Here is a 13,572-nt window from a genome sequence, read left to right as displayed (position 1 = left end):
ATTTATATATATATATATATATATATATATATATATATATATTTATATTTGTAAGAATCAATATATTATATTCTCCTATGTCTAAAAGGAAAAGAAAAAGAAAAAAGAACGTGCCCTATTGTGTTGATCCAGCCGGACCGGACCGGACCAACGCTACTTCGAAAACCTTGAGGCCTTGAGGGGCAAAATGGGTAAATGAAAGAGAAATTAGAGACTTGTCATCGTATAAAAACTCAAGTAGGGTTTTGTTCAGAGGTCTCTGAAGCCGGTGACGGACGCGGCAGGAAGGCTTTCCCATTTTCGTAAGTCTCCGAGTTTACTCTCTGTATCTGTATCCTTCTCATTATCCTTAATTCTTGTTGGTTGTTTAAACTTCAAATCACATATCTTGTTAACAAATTCTGGTGTTACCATTTTCTGGCTCCACTTTTGTTTGATCGCATCTGCATATCTGCCGATTCAGAGACTTCGTTCCGATTATTGAATACTGGGAATTCTTGTTGGTTGTTTGAACTTTAAATTACATCTCTTGTTTACAAATTCTGGTGCTACCATTTTCTGGCTCCACTCTTGTTGATTGCATCTGCATATCTGCTGATTCAGAGACTTTCAATTATTGAATACTGCGATTAGTGATTTGATTGTGTCGTTTACTTATCCATTTTTCTCTGTGAAGCTCGACCCCCCTTCTCCCGAAAAAAGAAAAAAGAAGTGTTAAAAATCTGTCAAGCGAATTTCCACTTCCATTAAGGTTTTGCTAGCACCGGGAAAATATATTCTTGTAAACATGACATGAACTATTGCTGAAAGGCTCTCTCTCAGCCTCTTTTCTTTTTTTTTTCATTCTTTTTATCTTTGCATTGCCAAATCTGCATTTGTTTTGGTATCCATTTATATGTGATGGGTCTCTATCTTGATTGATTTCAGCAACCAAATCTGTTTGTTGAGTTTTTTGTTTATTAATTTTTTATATAGTGGTTTAGCGATTGAAATGTTCATTGCTAGCCATATCTTTTGCTCTCAATTCCTATTCCTTGCGGTAAAACGTTTGTCTTTTGTTTCGTTGTAAATTGCTCCGCAATAGTCTGACTTTTATATTTGATTTCTTTTTTTGTTTTTTTTCCTCACAGGGTGACGGAGAAGGATGTCTCACAGGAAGTTTGAGCACCCTAGGCATGGTTCCCTTGGGTTTCTACCAAGGAAGCGGGCATCTCGTCACAGGGGAAAAGGTATTATCTTTGTCGTATTTTAATTGTTTCATGTATTCATTCTATTATCCGTGTTCTGTCTGCAGCTTAACATTTCTATTACCATTACTTCCGAATATGCCTAATTCATTCTACTATCTGTGTTCTGTTTGCAGTGAAGGCTTTTCCCAAGGATGACCCTACAAAGCCTTGCAAACTTACTGCTTTCCTGGGTTACAAGGCTGGTATGACACACATTGTCAGAGAGGTGGAAAAACCAGGATCAAGTAAGAAACTCGATTTTGAATTTCTTCCTCCTGTTTCACTTGGTGATATTTCAACTTGTAGGATTTATATGTTTTATTATGCTTATAAATTTCCTTCATTTTTGTACTAGTAGCTTTATTGCATGTTACTATTTTATTTGTGATTTTCCTTGTAGAGCTTCACAAAAAGGAGACATGTGAGGCTGTGACAATCGTTGAAACACCTCCAATGGTTGTTGTTGGGGTAGTTGGTTATGTCAAGACACCCCGGGGCCTTCGGTCTCTGAATACGGTCTGGGCTCAGCATTTAAGCGAGGAAGTGAAAAGGAGATTTTACAAGAACTGGTGCAAGTCCAAGAAGAAGGCCTTTACAAAGTATTCAAAGAAGTTCGAAACTGATGAAGGAAAGAAGGATATTCAGACGCAGCTTGATAAAATGAAAAAATATGCGTCTAACATCCGTGTCTTGGCTCACACCCAGGTTCTAATTTTTTCTCCTTGGAACCAATTTGGTTGTATAGTCTTAAGGTCTTACTGTGTTCGCCTTTCTATTGAAGACTTGTCCCCTTCAATTGTAGCCTTCTGAATTTTTACCTGCTATTAATTTCCTGTGCTCATTGGCATGGTTCGACGCCAATAACCCATTATTTATACATCCAATGCTGTGCCAGTCCTTCTGAATGGTGTGTCTGTGTCTGATACAAGTTTCTCATTTTCATGGATAAACTCTTAAAGAAGCATATTGTGAAAGTCAACATATTGCTACATGGTTAAAAAACACATTACATAATCAACACAGCTTCTAGTGCAAGCTCGGATAATAAAAAGTATCTAATCCAAGCATACAAAAAATTTTATATATTTATTATGTACCTCTTAACAATTTCTTTTTTATGTATTGCAAATCTATTTAATGTTAACATTCACAGTTGGTAAGATATGGATCTGGTATTAGGTTTGGATCTCCATTTGATTATGCTATTTTATTTTTCTATGGAAATCACCAAGCAAGTCACCTTGTTTTCACAGCTCAAGTTTCTTCCTCGTTTAGTATTTTGTATTGAGGTAGCAAAATTAGTTCTCCGTGGAAGCCTTGGTACCAGTATAAACATGGTGTGACTTTGAGTGAGCCAAATGTGGTTGAAAGTTTGTTTAACCTCATCAGTTCGTTAGGGTGACATCATTTTATTCTGTCTTGGGAACGCCTCATTTCATGAAAGTGTTATCTGGTATTTTCCTACAAGTTAATTTTTGGGGTAAACATGTAATGGCTTTTACATACTATTGATTTGTTTTTATATGCAAGTATCTTCATTTAAGACACTGATATTTGCAAATTTGCTATAATCTCAATTATGCTTTTTTATGATGTTCTGTAGATAAGGAAGATGAAAGGGTTGAAACAGAAGAAAGCACATCTGATGGAGATCCAGGTGAATGGTGGAACAATTGCACAGAAGGTGGATTATGCATATGGTTTCTTTGAGAAACAGATTCCTGTGGATGCGGTCTTCCAGAAAGATGAGATGATTGACATCATTGGTGTGACTAAGGGAAAAGGTTACGAAGGTGTTGTCACACGTTGGGGTGTCACCCGCCTGCCTCGTAAGACCCACAGGGGTTTGCGCAAAGTAGCTTGTATTGGTGCGTGGCACCCTGCCAGGGTCTCCTTCACAGTTGCCAGGGCTGGTCAGAATGGTTACCATCACCGTACTGAAATGAACAAGAAGATCTACAAGCTTGGAAAGAATGGGGATGAGGGCCACAATGCAATGACTGAATATGACAGGTTTGTAACTAATCATTTTTGGGTGACTTAAATATTTATAGCAAAATGTTTATGGTTTAGAGGCTGTCTTGGCATAATGGTTGGTGGACCACGGTTATGGCATAAGGTATAGTCATTGAAATGGCTTCCAAGCAAAAATTTCTAGGGGCAATGTTGCATAGGAAAATTACCCCTAGGACTTTGCTTATATGAGGAACCGTTGGCACTGTGTTTGCTCCATGGTATTTTTATTCATTTTACATATAACTAAGGATTAGTGCCTTGTGTTTCCTGATTTGTCCACAATTATGAAACAGGACCGAGAAAGATATCACACCCATGGGTGGCTTCCCTCACTATGGTATTGTCAAGGATGATTACCTCTTGATCAAGGGTTGCTGTGTTGGGCCCAAGAAAAGGGTTGTTACGCTCCGCCAGTCCCTTCTGAAGCAGACATCTCGTTTGGCCCTTGAGGAGATCAAGCTGAAGTTCATTGATACATCCTCAAAGTTCGGACATGGGCGCTTCCAGACTACACAGGAGAAGCAGAAATTTTTCGGGAGGGTGAAGGCTTAGTAGGTATGAAATTTTTCGGGAGGGTGAAGGCTTAGTAGGTATGAGAGTTGATAGGAAATTTTGGCCGCTCCAGTTATTGTGCCAGAGATTCGTTTCCCCTTTTTTTTTTTTTGGTTTTGGACATGGCTCTTAATTTTTTTGCCAAAGGTAGATCCGAGAGTACTGAGAACCTGGTGTTTTAGTATTGTTTCATTCGGTGAGAATATATTGTAGCTGATGATGACAATATTTGTTTAATCTATGTGAACCGTTGCATAATTGTTGATGGTTTTCAAGGGGCCTTAATTAGCCTTACATTTGCTTATATTGCAGCAAACATAAGAATGTGGCATAGAATTTTATATTCAAAACCTGCTCAGAGTATTCTTCTTAAATATGTGATGGAGGGGAAGGGGGAGGAGCGGAGGAGCGGAGGATCTCAACTCTCAAAACTCCCGATTCTTGAAGTAAAGGGAGAGAGACAGAAAGAAGGCCAGTGGTTTGAGCCTTCGTTCTTCAGTTCAGTGGTTTAACCTGCTCAGTATTCTTCTTTTTTAATATATATATATAGAAGTAGCAAAATCAGAGCTTTTTTCTTGTATGGTCACATTGTTTAGGAAATATGTTGAGATTATCATAATTATTGTTTCATGGGAGATTTCCATCCAAACGGTTTTGGAAGTACAGAAAACATTTTTTCTTTCGTGTATGGAGGAGTCGAGAATCACGATTGTTTGGATGCTGCTTCCTGACAAATTCTTACATGAAGGTGCTTTCATTCTTTCATTCCACTATCATGTGATTATTTTCCTGTCGAAAGGTAGTTTAATGCTGCTCATGTGTCTAAAGAAAAAGTGGATCTAGAAGATGCTGATGGGGCTCTGCAGACGAGGGCAGTGCTTGTGCTGGTGGTGCGCAGAGTTAATGCTTCCTCCATAGGTTGGTAATACGCAGGGTTAATGCTTCCTCCATAGGTTGGTGATACGCAGGGTTAATGCTTCCTCCATAGGTCGATAAAATGTTAGAACATTATCCAAAAAAAAAAAAAAACTAAAGAAAAAAAAATCATAGATGTATGTTTTTTTTTTATTTTCTTATCCATTGACGTAAGTGAGAAATATTATAAGCTGTTCATATTAGGCTTTTTAAAAAGTTATCGAGATTTTGATAATTAAGCTTTTCAAATTTTGAACGTAATGGACTAAAATATCCTTAGCACTATGCAATGACAAGTTACTAGCGGTTAAAATACTCAACTCCCCTGGGGAGGTCTTGGGTTCGCACCTGTTCGGCGGCCTTAATTATATATATATCCGCCGCTCTCCTTGAGGAGAGAAATCATCTCACTTGGCCGACCCATCATAATTCCCTGGCAGAAAATTAAAAATTCTCTCTCCGATAGTTAGCTTATAAAATGGAATTGAAATCCCAGACTACGGAAGTACTTGATTTTGGTTTGGAGAGTGACTAAATGGAGTTTTTGAACTGAACTTTTCAACACCAATTCGTACTTGTAACTGGAAAGCCCTAGAGCTGTTGCTAAAACAGATCTGAATCCCAAAGCATAACTTGGCCTCTTCTGCCTTGTTCAACTCCTTCACTGATGCAAAATTTCGAATCCTCAAGTTCAACAAAGGAAACCTTCTAACATTGGAGATTGCGGAGAACTCTGGATTGATTCGGGTGTTTGCTTAAGTGGAAGCTATAATGGGTTTGTTATCCAAAATTTCTACCACTGCTTAACTACGGCTTTCTGGGAAAAACACATTTAACCTATTTCTGACCTATATGAAAAAATCCGACTGATTAGAAATTCTGAAAATTCCTATTTAAAAGTCACTTGACCGATACGGTACTCGATACCGATACTTTAAATCTTGCTTAAAACCCCCTCAATTTCTCAAAAATTGTATTCTTCCTCCTACATTCGTGGGCTACAACTCATCTCTTCATTTAACCGACCAATTCTTCTTACTCTCTCTCTCTTTCTCTCTCTCATCGTTTGACCCAAATGGCGGATGTTTTCTGCTTGTTTCTCTCTCCCTTCTTTCTCTCTCTCATTCTCTAAATTGCTTCAAAGGGTCTATAAATTTATGCCTGAAACATGGCTTAGCCAAAATTTTGACTATTGTAAGGAGTCTACAAAGGAGTTAGCGGACGATGGGGAAGAAATCAACATGGAAAATGAATTCAGGTGCATCGAGTGAATCCGAGGAGTTTTCTTGTGAGTTTTAAAAAGATTAAATGAAGTTTTATAAAATAAAAAATTTATATTTCTTTTCATCCTATAGACAAAATGGTCATCTCAATTTTAAAGTCAACACCTAATAAAAAAAATAAGTGTATTTTATAATTTTTTAAAAAGCCTAATTTGACTAGTCTGTAATATTTTTCACTCAAGAATTTCAGCCCAATTTAAATTACAGTAAAAAATATAATCTTCTATTAATTGCCTGAAAAAGTACGCTTTCATAAGTGTTGGTAGTTTTTTTTCTTCTTCTCTGTAACTGCTGGTTCTTGGGTTGCTTCAGGTTCTATTGGACACTTGGAGAATGACTCAATTTCCTCATGACAGTTCTTTCTAAACCTTGACCCAATTCCACCAGCCTTACCTTACCTTACCTTAGGAAGGAAAAACAAATCAGAGTCGTCTTTCCATGATAGATAGTAAGACCAAATCCAATAGTCTCAAAAGGTTTTGGGGGTAACCCATCCCACTGCATACTGATCTTTAACCCAAGAGACACTGGTTATCACATGGCATCCATCACCATGGCGAATCACTCAATCATTTCCTGTAAATGGATAGCCGAAATCCATACGATCAGTATCCTTCTACAAAATTTTCTTACCGGAAAATATCCGTATCCGTCCGTTAAGCAACCGGATTCGGATTCGGATAATTGCTTATCGGATCGGATAATATCCGGATAGAGTAAAGTATTTAACATTTTTTCTTTAAAAATAGATGATAATCGGATTCGGATAACAGTAATCGGAGTCGGATAGCGGTATTCCTAATCGGAAATTAGAAATTTATAATAAAAAAGTAAAAAATCGACAATAATCAATCAATAATCGGATATTTTATCGGATCGGATTATTACCCGATATCCCACTGCATACTGATGCCTTCTCTAACTTTTTGCCGGATTCGGATTCAGATTCGGATAACGGATTTGTTAATCGGATTCGGATGCGGATCAGGATCACCATTTCAATCATATCTCAGCCTACTTCTGATCGATCGAAATCAATCTAAAAACCATGATCTTGATCCTTGTCCTATACAGCCAATCCAATAGTAGTTGAACACTAGCAAATTCATCGACAAAACCATTTCTGGGTAAATACATCCAAATATCTAGGGCTCATTAGCTTATAACATTCGACAACCAAAATACAAGTGTCTTTCACTGTTCGTAAAAATAGGATCACCACAAGTTCTTTGCGGATGGAATGGATGGGAGGAGGGAGAGAGTGAAGAGAACGGAAGATTGATCCACAGAACTCCTAAAACTTTAAGACTCCCACTGCGCTAGAAGCGGGCACCCACCAATTTTTATCATATCAAAATCAAAAAAAACCCTACCCGCAAGCAGTAAACATTAGAAGGGATACCATGTGAGCATACAATGGTGTTCAACACTGTTTCACTCCAAGTTTTAGAAAAACCAACCTAATATTCAAGAACATTTTTTCTATGCAACTTTACACCTTGCTCCTCACAACTGTGGTCCATTGGGCAAGGCAAGCACCTTCCATGACTAAGTTTTCGATCAACTAATTTTGAAATTTCCATAAATATTACAAGTCCATTCTCAAAACTGTTCAGGACTTAGTTAACCCATATATAAAAGGCTAAAAGAAAAAAATTGGAATACTGAAGAGCCACTAGGGGTGCCAAGAAAAACCTAGTGGAGATGCTAGACACAAATATTAGATTGGGTATTACACTAGCACCAAGCACATCATATCTAGGCCAAAACAGGAGATATCGCTCTATAAGAGATGCACACATAACGGAATTAAGAATGAAAGAATGTACTGCTCTATTATTCCTAAAAAAAATAAACATTGGATAAATTGTACAAATTTCCGGTTGTATAAAACACCTTCACTACTTGTCATCAGCGAATGAGAATAACCCTAGCAACCTACCTACAAAAACACAGCTGCCACGAATGAAGCACACTACTACTAATAATTAACAACTGGTTGACATTTCCTTAAATATATCGGTGAAGTCCATTCTTTTTCATAATAACATGAGCAGAGCAGGCATCCAGAGTTCTCTTTTCCACTAACCAAACGTCTTACCACAACAATGTATGGCTTAAGCTGCTGCCTGGGCTGGCCCATCAGATCTAAAATCCCCACGACCATCAGACCTAAAATCCCCACGACCACCACCACGCCCACGGCCCCTTCCCCTGCCACGGCCTCGCCCTGCAAAACTCCATGAATCATTAATTAATACAACAATTTAACTAATAATAGAACTTTCAACAAAAGGTTTTGAGAAAAAGTTAAACTGTGAATTTAGGACCGTACCACGGCCTTGGGCAGGTATGGCATCAACACCATTATAATCATTGTAACCCCCAGATTCATGTTGCATATCACCACCATAGCCGCCTCTTCCACGCCCACGGAAACCACGGCCCCTTCCACGCCCTCTGCCTCTGCCACCATACCCACGCCCACCATCCCAACCTCCATCTACATTGTTGTTGTATTCACCTGGCCCATTGTTATTTCCTGCCATGCAAGAGGACAGAACAGATTGGTTGCAGAATTGTAATAAAAATCAATTAAAACAAAAACCACCCCTCAGCTAAATGATCACGATCCAAGAGACTAAAGGCACTGATAGGCAAAGATAAAAACTAAAGAATACAAAACCACCACCATGAGGCAAAGACAGCTGCAGTTGAGGGCCCTGGAGCATTCATGACAACTACCTGAGGCATCAAAAGAAAATAAGAAAAGCGCCTACCCAGTGGCAATTAAACTCCAACCATTGTACGCAGCCTCACCTCCACTTCGTGGAGAAGCTGTTTTCCAATGTCCAAACCCATGACCAGGTGGTCAAAATGAAGCAACCATCGTATCAAAACGATAAGCAGATATAAAAGCTTCCTCAGAAGTGCACTTTTCATTCAGACAGGATAGAACCTTATAGTATTCCTACCAGGACAAATAAAAAATAAACATAGAGTTCTGGAACTCCAACTCCTTGAAGAAGCAGATACATAAGCATTGTTAGGGGTATTCTTTTCCTGACAGGAAGGATAAGAACCTTTTAGTATTCCTACCATGATGGTTAAGCTTTTATGGCTTCATTTAGTGGAAAAACAAACATAAAGCATTCAGCAACTAAAACAAGCTTCAAATTTTCAGAAGTCACTATAGTATGGATCTTAGGACTAAACTATACAGAAATAGAAAGTACCTCTTCCTCTCCCCCTTCCTCTACCACCACGTCCTCTGCCTCGCATGCCAGGAGAGCCCTCTGAATATCATGAGTAAATGGTTTTTACAAGACTGAAATTTATTTATTTATTTATTTTTTTTTTTTTGGGGGGGGGGGGTGTTGGGACAAGAAACCAGAACATGAAATGTTACAATAATTATTGGTTTGGGGGATAACTCATATCTACCTCCATCATACTCGAATTCAGTCCAGGGCTTTACTTGATCAGCTGGTATAGGTAACTGGTAACTGCATTGGTTGGCAAGAAAAAGGTCACAAGGTATATCAAAGTAACACAGAAACAGTTGAATAAGTGCAAAATCATGACTACATAAATACACATTCTTAAGAGATTTAAGGATATCAACTTTTGGGCCGAATAATTAAAATAAAATCAATCTGGATCCCATGAGGATCATATCGCTCATAGCAGAAGCAAGTCATCAAGTGTAGAGAAAAAGATTTCACACTGTCCCCCAAACATCTTCCCTGGGTCAGTAAAGAGTGGTACAAGTAGTTTTAAACCAGAAGCAATCGTAAGAAAAACAAATCAGGTTGAAATCAACCCTGAGAAACTCTGAAACTAAAGTTCAGATATCCATCATAATCAATGAAACTGCCACAAAATTGATGCATAACCATACGTCTGACATTTAGTGATCTAACCATGTTTCAGGAAATCAGGAAAATCATCAATTATCACCTCCAGAAGGAGCTCACGAAACAAGACATCAAATTTTCAATATCACAACTCAGCCATGAACCAACATAGAGCCTCCATAGTTCCAGAAAATAGATCTTGTATTTCATTTTTAAACAAACTAAAGCAGAATATCTTTAAACCAATGCAACCTCGATAAAAAAAATTTAAAACCACCATCCAATTGGTCAGATTGTCTAAACAGTATTAGTATTCCATGAGACTGAACTAATCTATTGTGGGACCGCCATCCAAATGTGTTGTTATGCAGTTGCAAAGACGAAGAGGGCATTGGCCTGCCTGTTTATGGCTTTTCCACAGTCCGCACATACCTTTCCTATGTTTGGTGCACATAGCTCTCTACCTTAGTCTGCACATAGTCTTCCTCTGAAGGTAGGGAGTTCAGTAGTTAATCTCACCAATATAGTTATCAGTTAACTTGGGAATCCATGTAATTGGAATGTCAGTTGTGTATGAGTAAATACTGAGAATTTAGGCAGATGTTCATATCATGCTTTCAGTAACAGATAAGGAAAATGGCATCTGACTGAGTTCCATCTTTACCTACATGTAAAGGAGCCCAATAGTTTGATGAAGTAATGCTTCAAGGTTTGCAATACTACTGAGGGAGTGTCAAGTGGCTAACTGACGAGATATTTACACTACAACATAGGAGAGTGTCAAGTAGCCATCTCATGAAATTACTGTAGGCAGTGCAGGTAAATTCCAGACATCTATCCTTATATTTTCTCCTATTTATTCCAGGCTGGTTTCCATCAGTCTTTACCCTAAGACACATGTCCTCCACACAGTTTCCAACTAGCTTCTCTTACTCAGTATAGTTTTTAGTACTGTTTTTCAGATTTCTCCAACTAGTGAAGCTTCAAATACCCTATTTCTAGTGTTTTCTGAATCAGATGGATAAAAGGGTTCTCATGTGACTCTCTGTTTTCCTAGTTGCACTAACTAGGCCTGAATTCCAGATCATTCTGAGTTACTCATTTATGGATACACTTGTAGTTTCTGGTCTTTTATATCAGCAGCAAGTGCAAAACAAATGCACGCACTTTCATCAACTTAAACATCCTCTTCTCTTAAAACAAGGGGAGAAAGAAAGATGGAATAGAGTGAGCTGAATAATGCAATTTATTATTGATCTATAATTCAATTTTGCCTCTGGCCCTACCAGGAGGATAAGAAGGATGTACAAACATATAAAGCATCCATGGGGAATGTCAACAGAGATAACATCAGTACCTAAAGGATAATTATGATTATTATTATTACATATGAAACAATTTTTAAGTTTCTAACACCCAATCCACCATATAACACACTATAGTCAAACTTCTAAAGAACATTGGATGTCATCAACGACTAACAAGCAGCTGGGAAATCTACTACAATAAGCATTAACAGGGAGGAATCGGCATCATTCACTACAGTTGCAAATACAAATGTGGCCCCTTACCCAGTTGAGGATGTATCCAACTCTTTCTTGGATAAGATGATAGTAATCATTGAAACATGTCGCGTCGTTTCAAGGCTGCAATTGAAGGAAATGTATTAGTTAAAACGTAACAAAACCAACAAAAAACTCTAGTTCAAAGAGAACAGATCTTCTGGTTCTCACGGTAGCAAGCCTTCTTCAAGCGGCTCCCACATGTCTGTAATATCAGTGGAACCAATTAAGGTGTTCTGATGGAGACCAACAATTCTTCTCTGAAAGACAAAAAGTATTTTTCAAACTAAGCAAAAGGAGCAATATAGTATTGAAGAATCAAGCACAGCATGTTAAATAAACAATACCATCAGTTGTTTCACATATAACCCACCTTAATGAGTTCAGCAATCATCACCGTCTTGTTGATAGCTCTCCCCATGGCTTTAAGGACAATTTCATTTGAACCCTTCTCCTAAAGATACCCAAAAACACAAATGATAAAGGATAACTAAAAATAAGACAACCTGCCATCATGAATAGTAGGAAGTGATTGAACTGAATAATGCTTAAAAACAGAAGAAAACTAGGATACAAATAGGAATGGGGTGCCATTTCCTTTGCTAGTCTTATATTTTTCAAAAGTTACATTCCCTTTGTCAATTTTCCCTTCTAAGTGAAACCTTTGTAATATAAAAGAAAATGAAGTTCAAAAGCCTAACCATGGCCACATGCACAAAACCACTTGCATCCATATTCAATTTCATGATAATTAGCTCTGGCACCACATTTTCAAACAATAAGTTCTATTTGTACAACAATGCTATATGATTTTGACAAAGGTTGCAATTTGGCCATGTGTAATTGAGAAATCATAACTGCCCAACAAAAATCAACAAATCGACCTTAAACTAACAAAAATAGAGTTTCACATGTTTTCTTGAGAAGTTGCTCTATGAATGAGGAGCAGAGCTCCAACCAAACCAAATTGTATGTCGTTGAATCAATGCCCACTAGAGAAAAATCGTTATATAGGGAAAGCATTAAAAGAGATATGACTTGGAAAAAAGAAAGATAGCATAAATATCCCGTTAGTGCACATATTTCCATGTTGTTCAAACTGATATTATACGTAAAAAAGATGAAGAAAGATAAAAATTATCTCCAAGTAATGTATAAGGTGGGCTACAAAAGGTAAATAGAGATTAGTTGAAAATGCAAACGAAGTAAAAAAGTAAAACTGAATACCTGGAGCAGACTTGTAGCATAAGTAATGTAGTTCCTCATCCTCCCCTGGGTGGTTATCCGGATTTCATTCTCGTTAATCGGCGTATCAGGCCTTGGCTTCTCCACCCTCTGGTACCGATCCATCTAAGAAACCAACATAAACGCGGAAAGAAATTAAATTATAATCATAAACACTTTGGAAAGAAAAAGAACACCATTGCAAAAATCTGTGACGACGAAAATAGTACAGTCAAATCGAAGACCAAAAGCCTAGAAACAAGAACAGCGAAGTGAAAAAACAGATCTGTGGCTACAAAAACCGAAGGAATCACGAAAAACAATGAAAGAGAAAATAAATTTGAAGAGATTAGGGTTGAGCAAAGAACACCTTAGTCAAATAGTGTGAGGCGAAAAAGATATCTCTTGAAGCCTGCTCGCTCTCCTTCTTCCTCTTCTCTTCTCAGAGAGCACTCTACAGCGTTTTTTCCCTTCTCAATCCCCTGCTCCAAGAGCCACCGAGTGGCACCTCTCTATCCTTTTATAGTCGCGGAGGGATCGCGCCGAGCGGTTATTCGGGTAGGGTTACAGTCACGGTCGCGATCTTGTCGCCCCGTAGACCGGCTTCGTTCGCTGCTTACTCGGACGAAGGGGATCTCGCTAGCCTACTACATCGCTGACGTGGTGGTATCTATGCTGCCTAACATTAGATCCACGCCACGTGGTTTTCAGTAAATCTCAGTCGCCCAAAACACAATTCAATTCGTTTAAGAAAAAGAAAATTCGATTTTTTTCACTCAGGAAGATTATACGTGTACACGGTATTTAGCTAATATTTAATAGAATTTACGTGTTATCCATCTAAATTTGAAGGGTGTCATTCCAAATTTACGTGTTATCCATTTAAACGTACCGTATCTAAAATTAAAAACGTACCGTACTCGAATTTGCACGG

At 38.1% G+C, this 13,572-nt stretch overlaps 2 protein-coding genes across 2 annotated transcripts; one reads left to right on the top strand and one right to left on the bottom strand.

Annotated features, from left to right (window-relative positions):
• Positions 1-212: 212 nt before the first annotated feature.
• Positions 213-4,135, top strand: LOC149027390 (large ribosomal subunit protein uL3-like). Its single transcript, XM_089162362.1, has 6 exons — positions 213-302; positions 1,131-1,229; positions 1,364-1,474; positions 1,630-1,934; positions 2,833-3,242; positions 3,539-4,135. The coding sequence occupies exons 2-6, from the start codon at positions 1,145-1,147 to the stop codon at positions 3,795-3,797; spliced, it is 1,170 nt and encodes a 389-aa protein (XP_089018488.1). The 5' UTR covers positions 213-302; positions 1,131-1,144; the 3' UTR covers positions 3,798-4,135.
• A 3,412-nt stretch (positions 4,136-7,547) lies between these two features.
• On the bottom strand, positions 7,548-13,140 carry LOC149027389 (uncharacterized). The gene is made up of 9 exons (XM_089162354.1): positions 13,009-13,140; positions 12,642-12,764; positions 11,788-11,868; positions 11,586-11,674; positions 11,424-11,498; positions 9,440-9,501; positions 9,232-9,291; positions 8,331-8,537; positions 7,548-8,225 (listed from the first exon to the last, which is right to left on the bottom strand). The coding sequence occupies exons 2-9, from the start codon at positions 12,762-12,764 to the stop codon at positions 8,113-8,115; spliced, it is 810 nt and encodes a 269-aa protein (XP_089018480.1). The 5' UTR covers positions 13,009-13,140; the 3' UTR covers positions 7,548-8,112.
• Between the last annotated feature and the right edge of the window lie 432 nt (positions 13,141-13,572).

The sequence above is a fragment of the Hakea prostrata genome, chromosome 1 (genome assembly GCF_041222555.1).
Source record: "Hakea prostrata isolate BN-2017 chromosome 1, UWA_Hpros_2, whole genome shotgun sequence".
Lineage (NCBI taxonomy): Eukaryota > Viridiplantae > Streptophyta > Magnoliopsida > Proteales > Proteaceae > Hakea > Hakea prostrata.
This window is presented reverse-complemented; position numbering and strand designations above follow the sequence as displayed.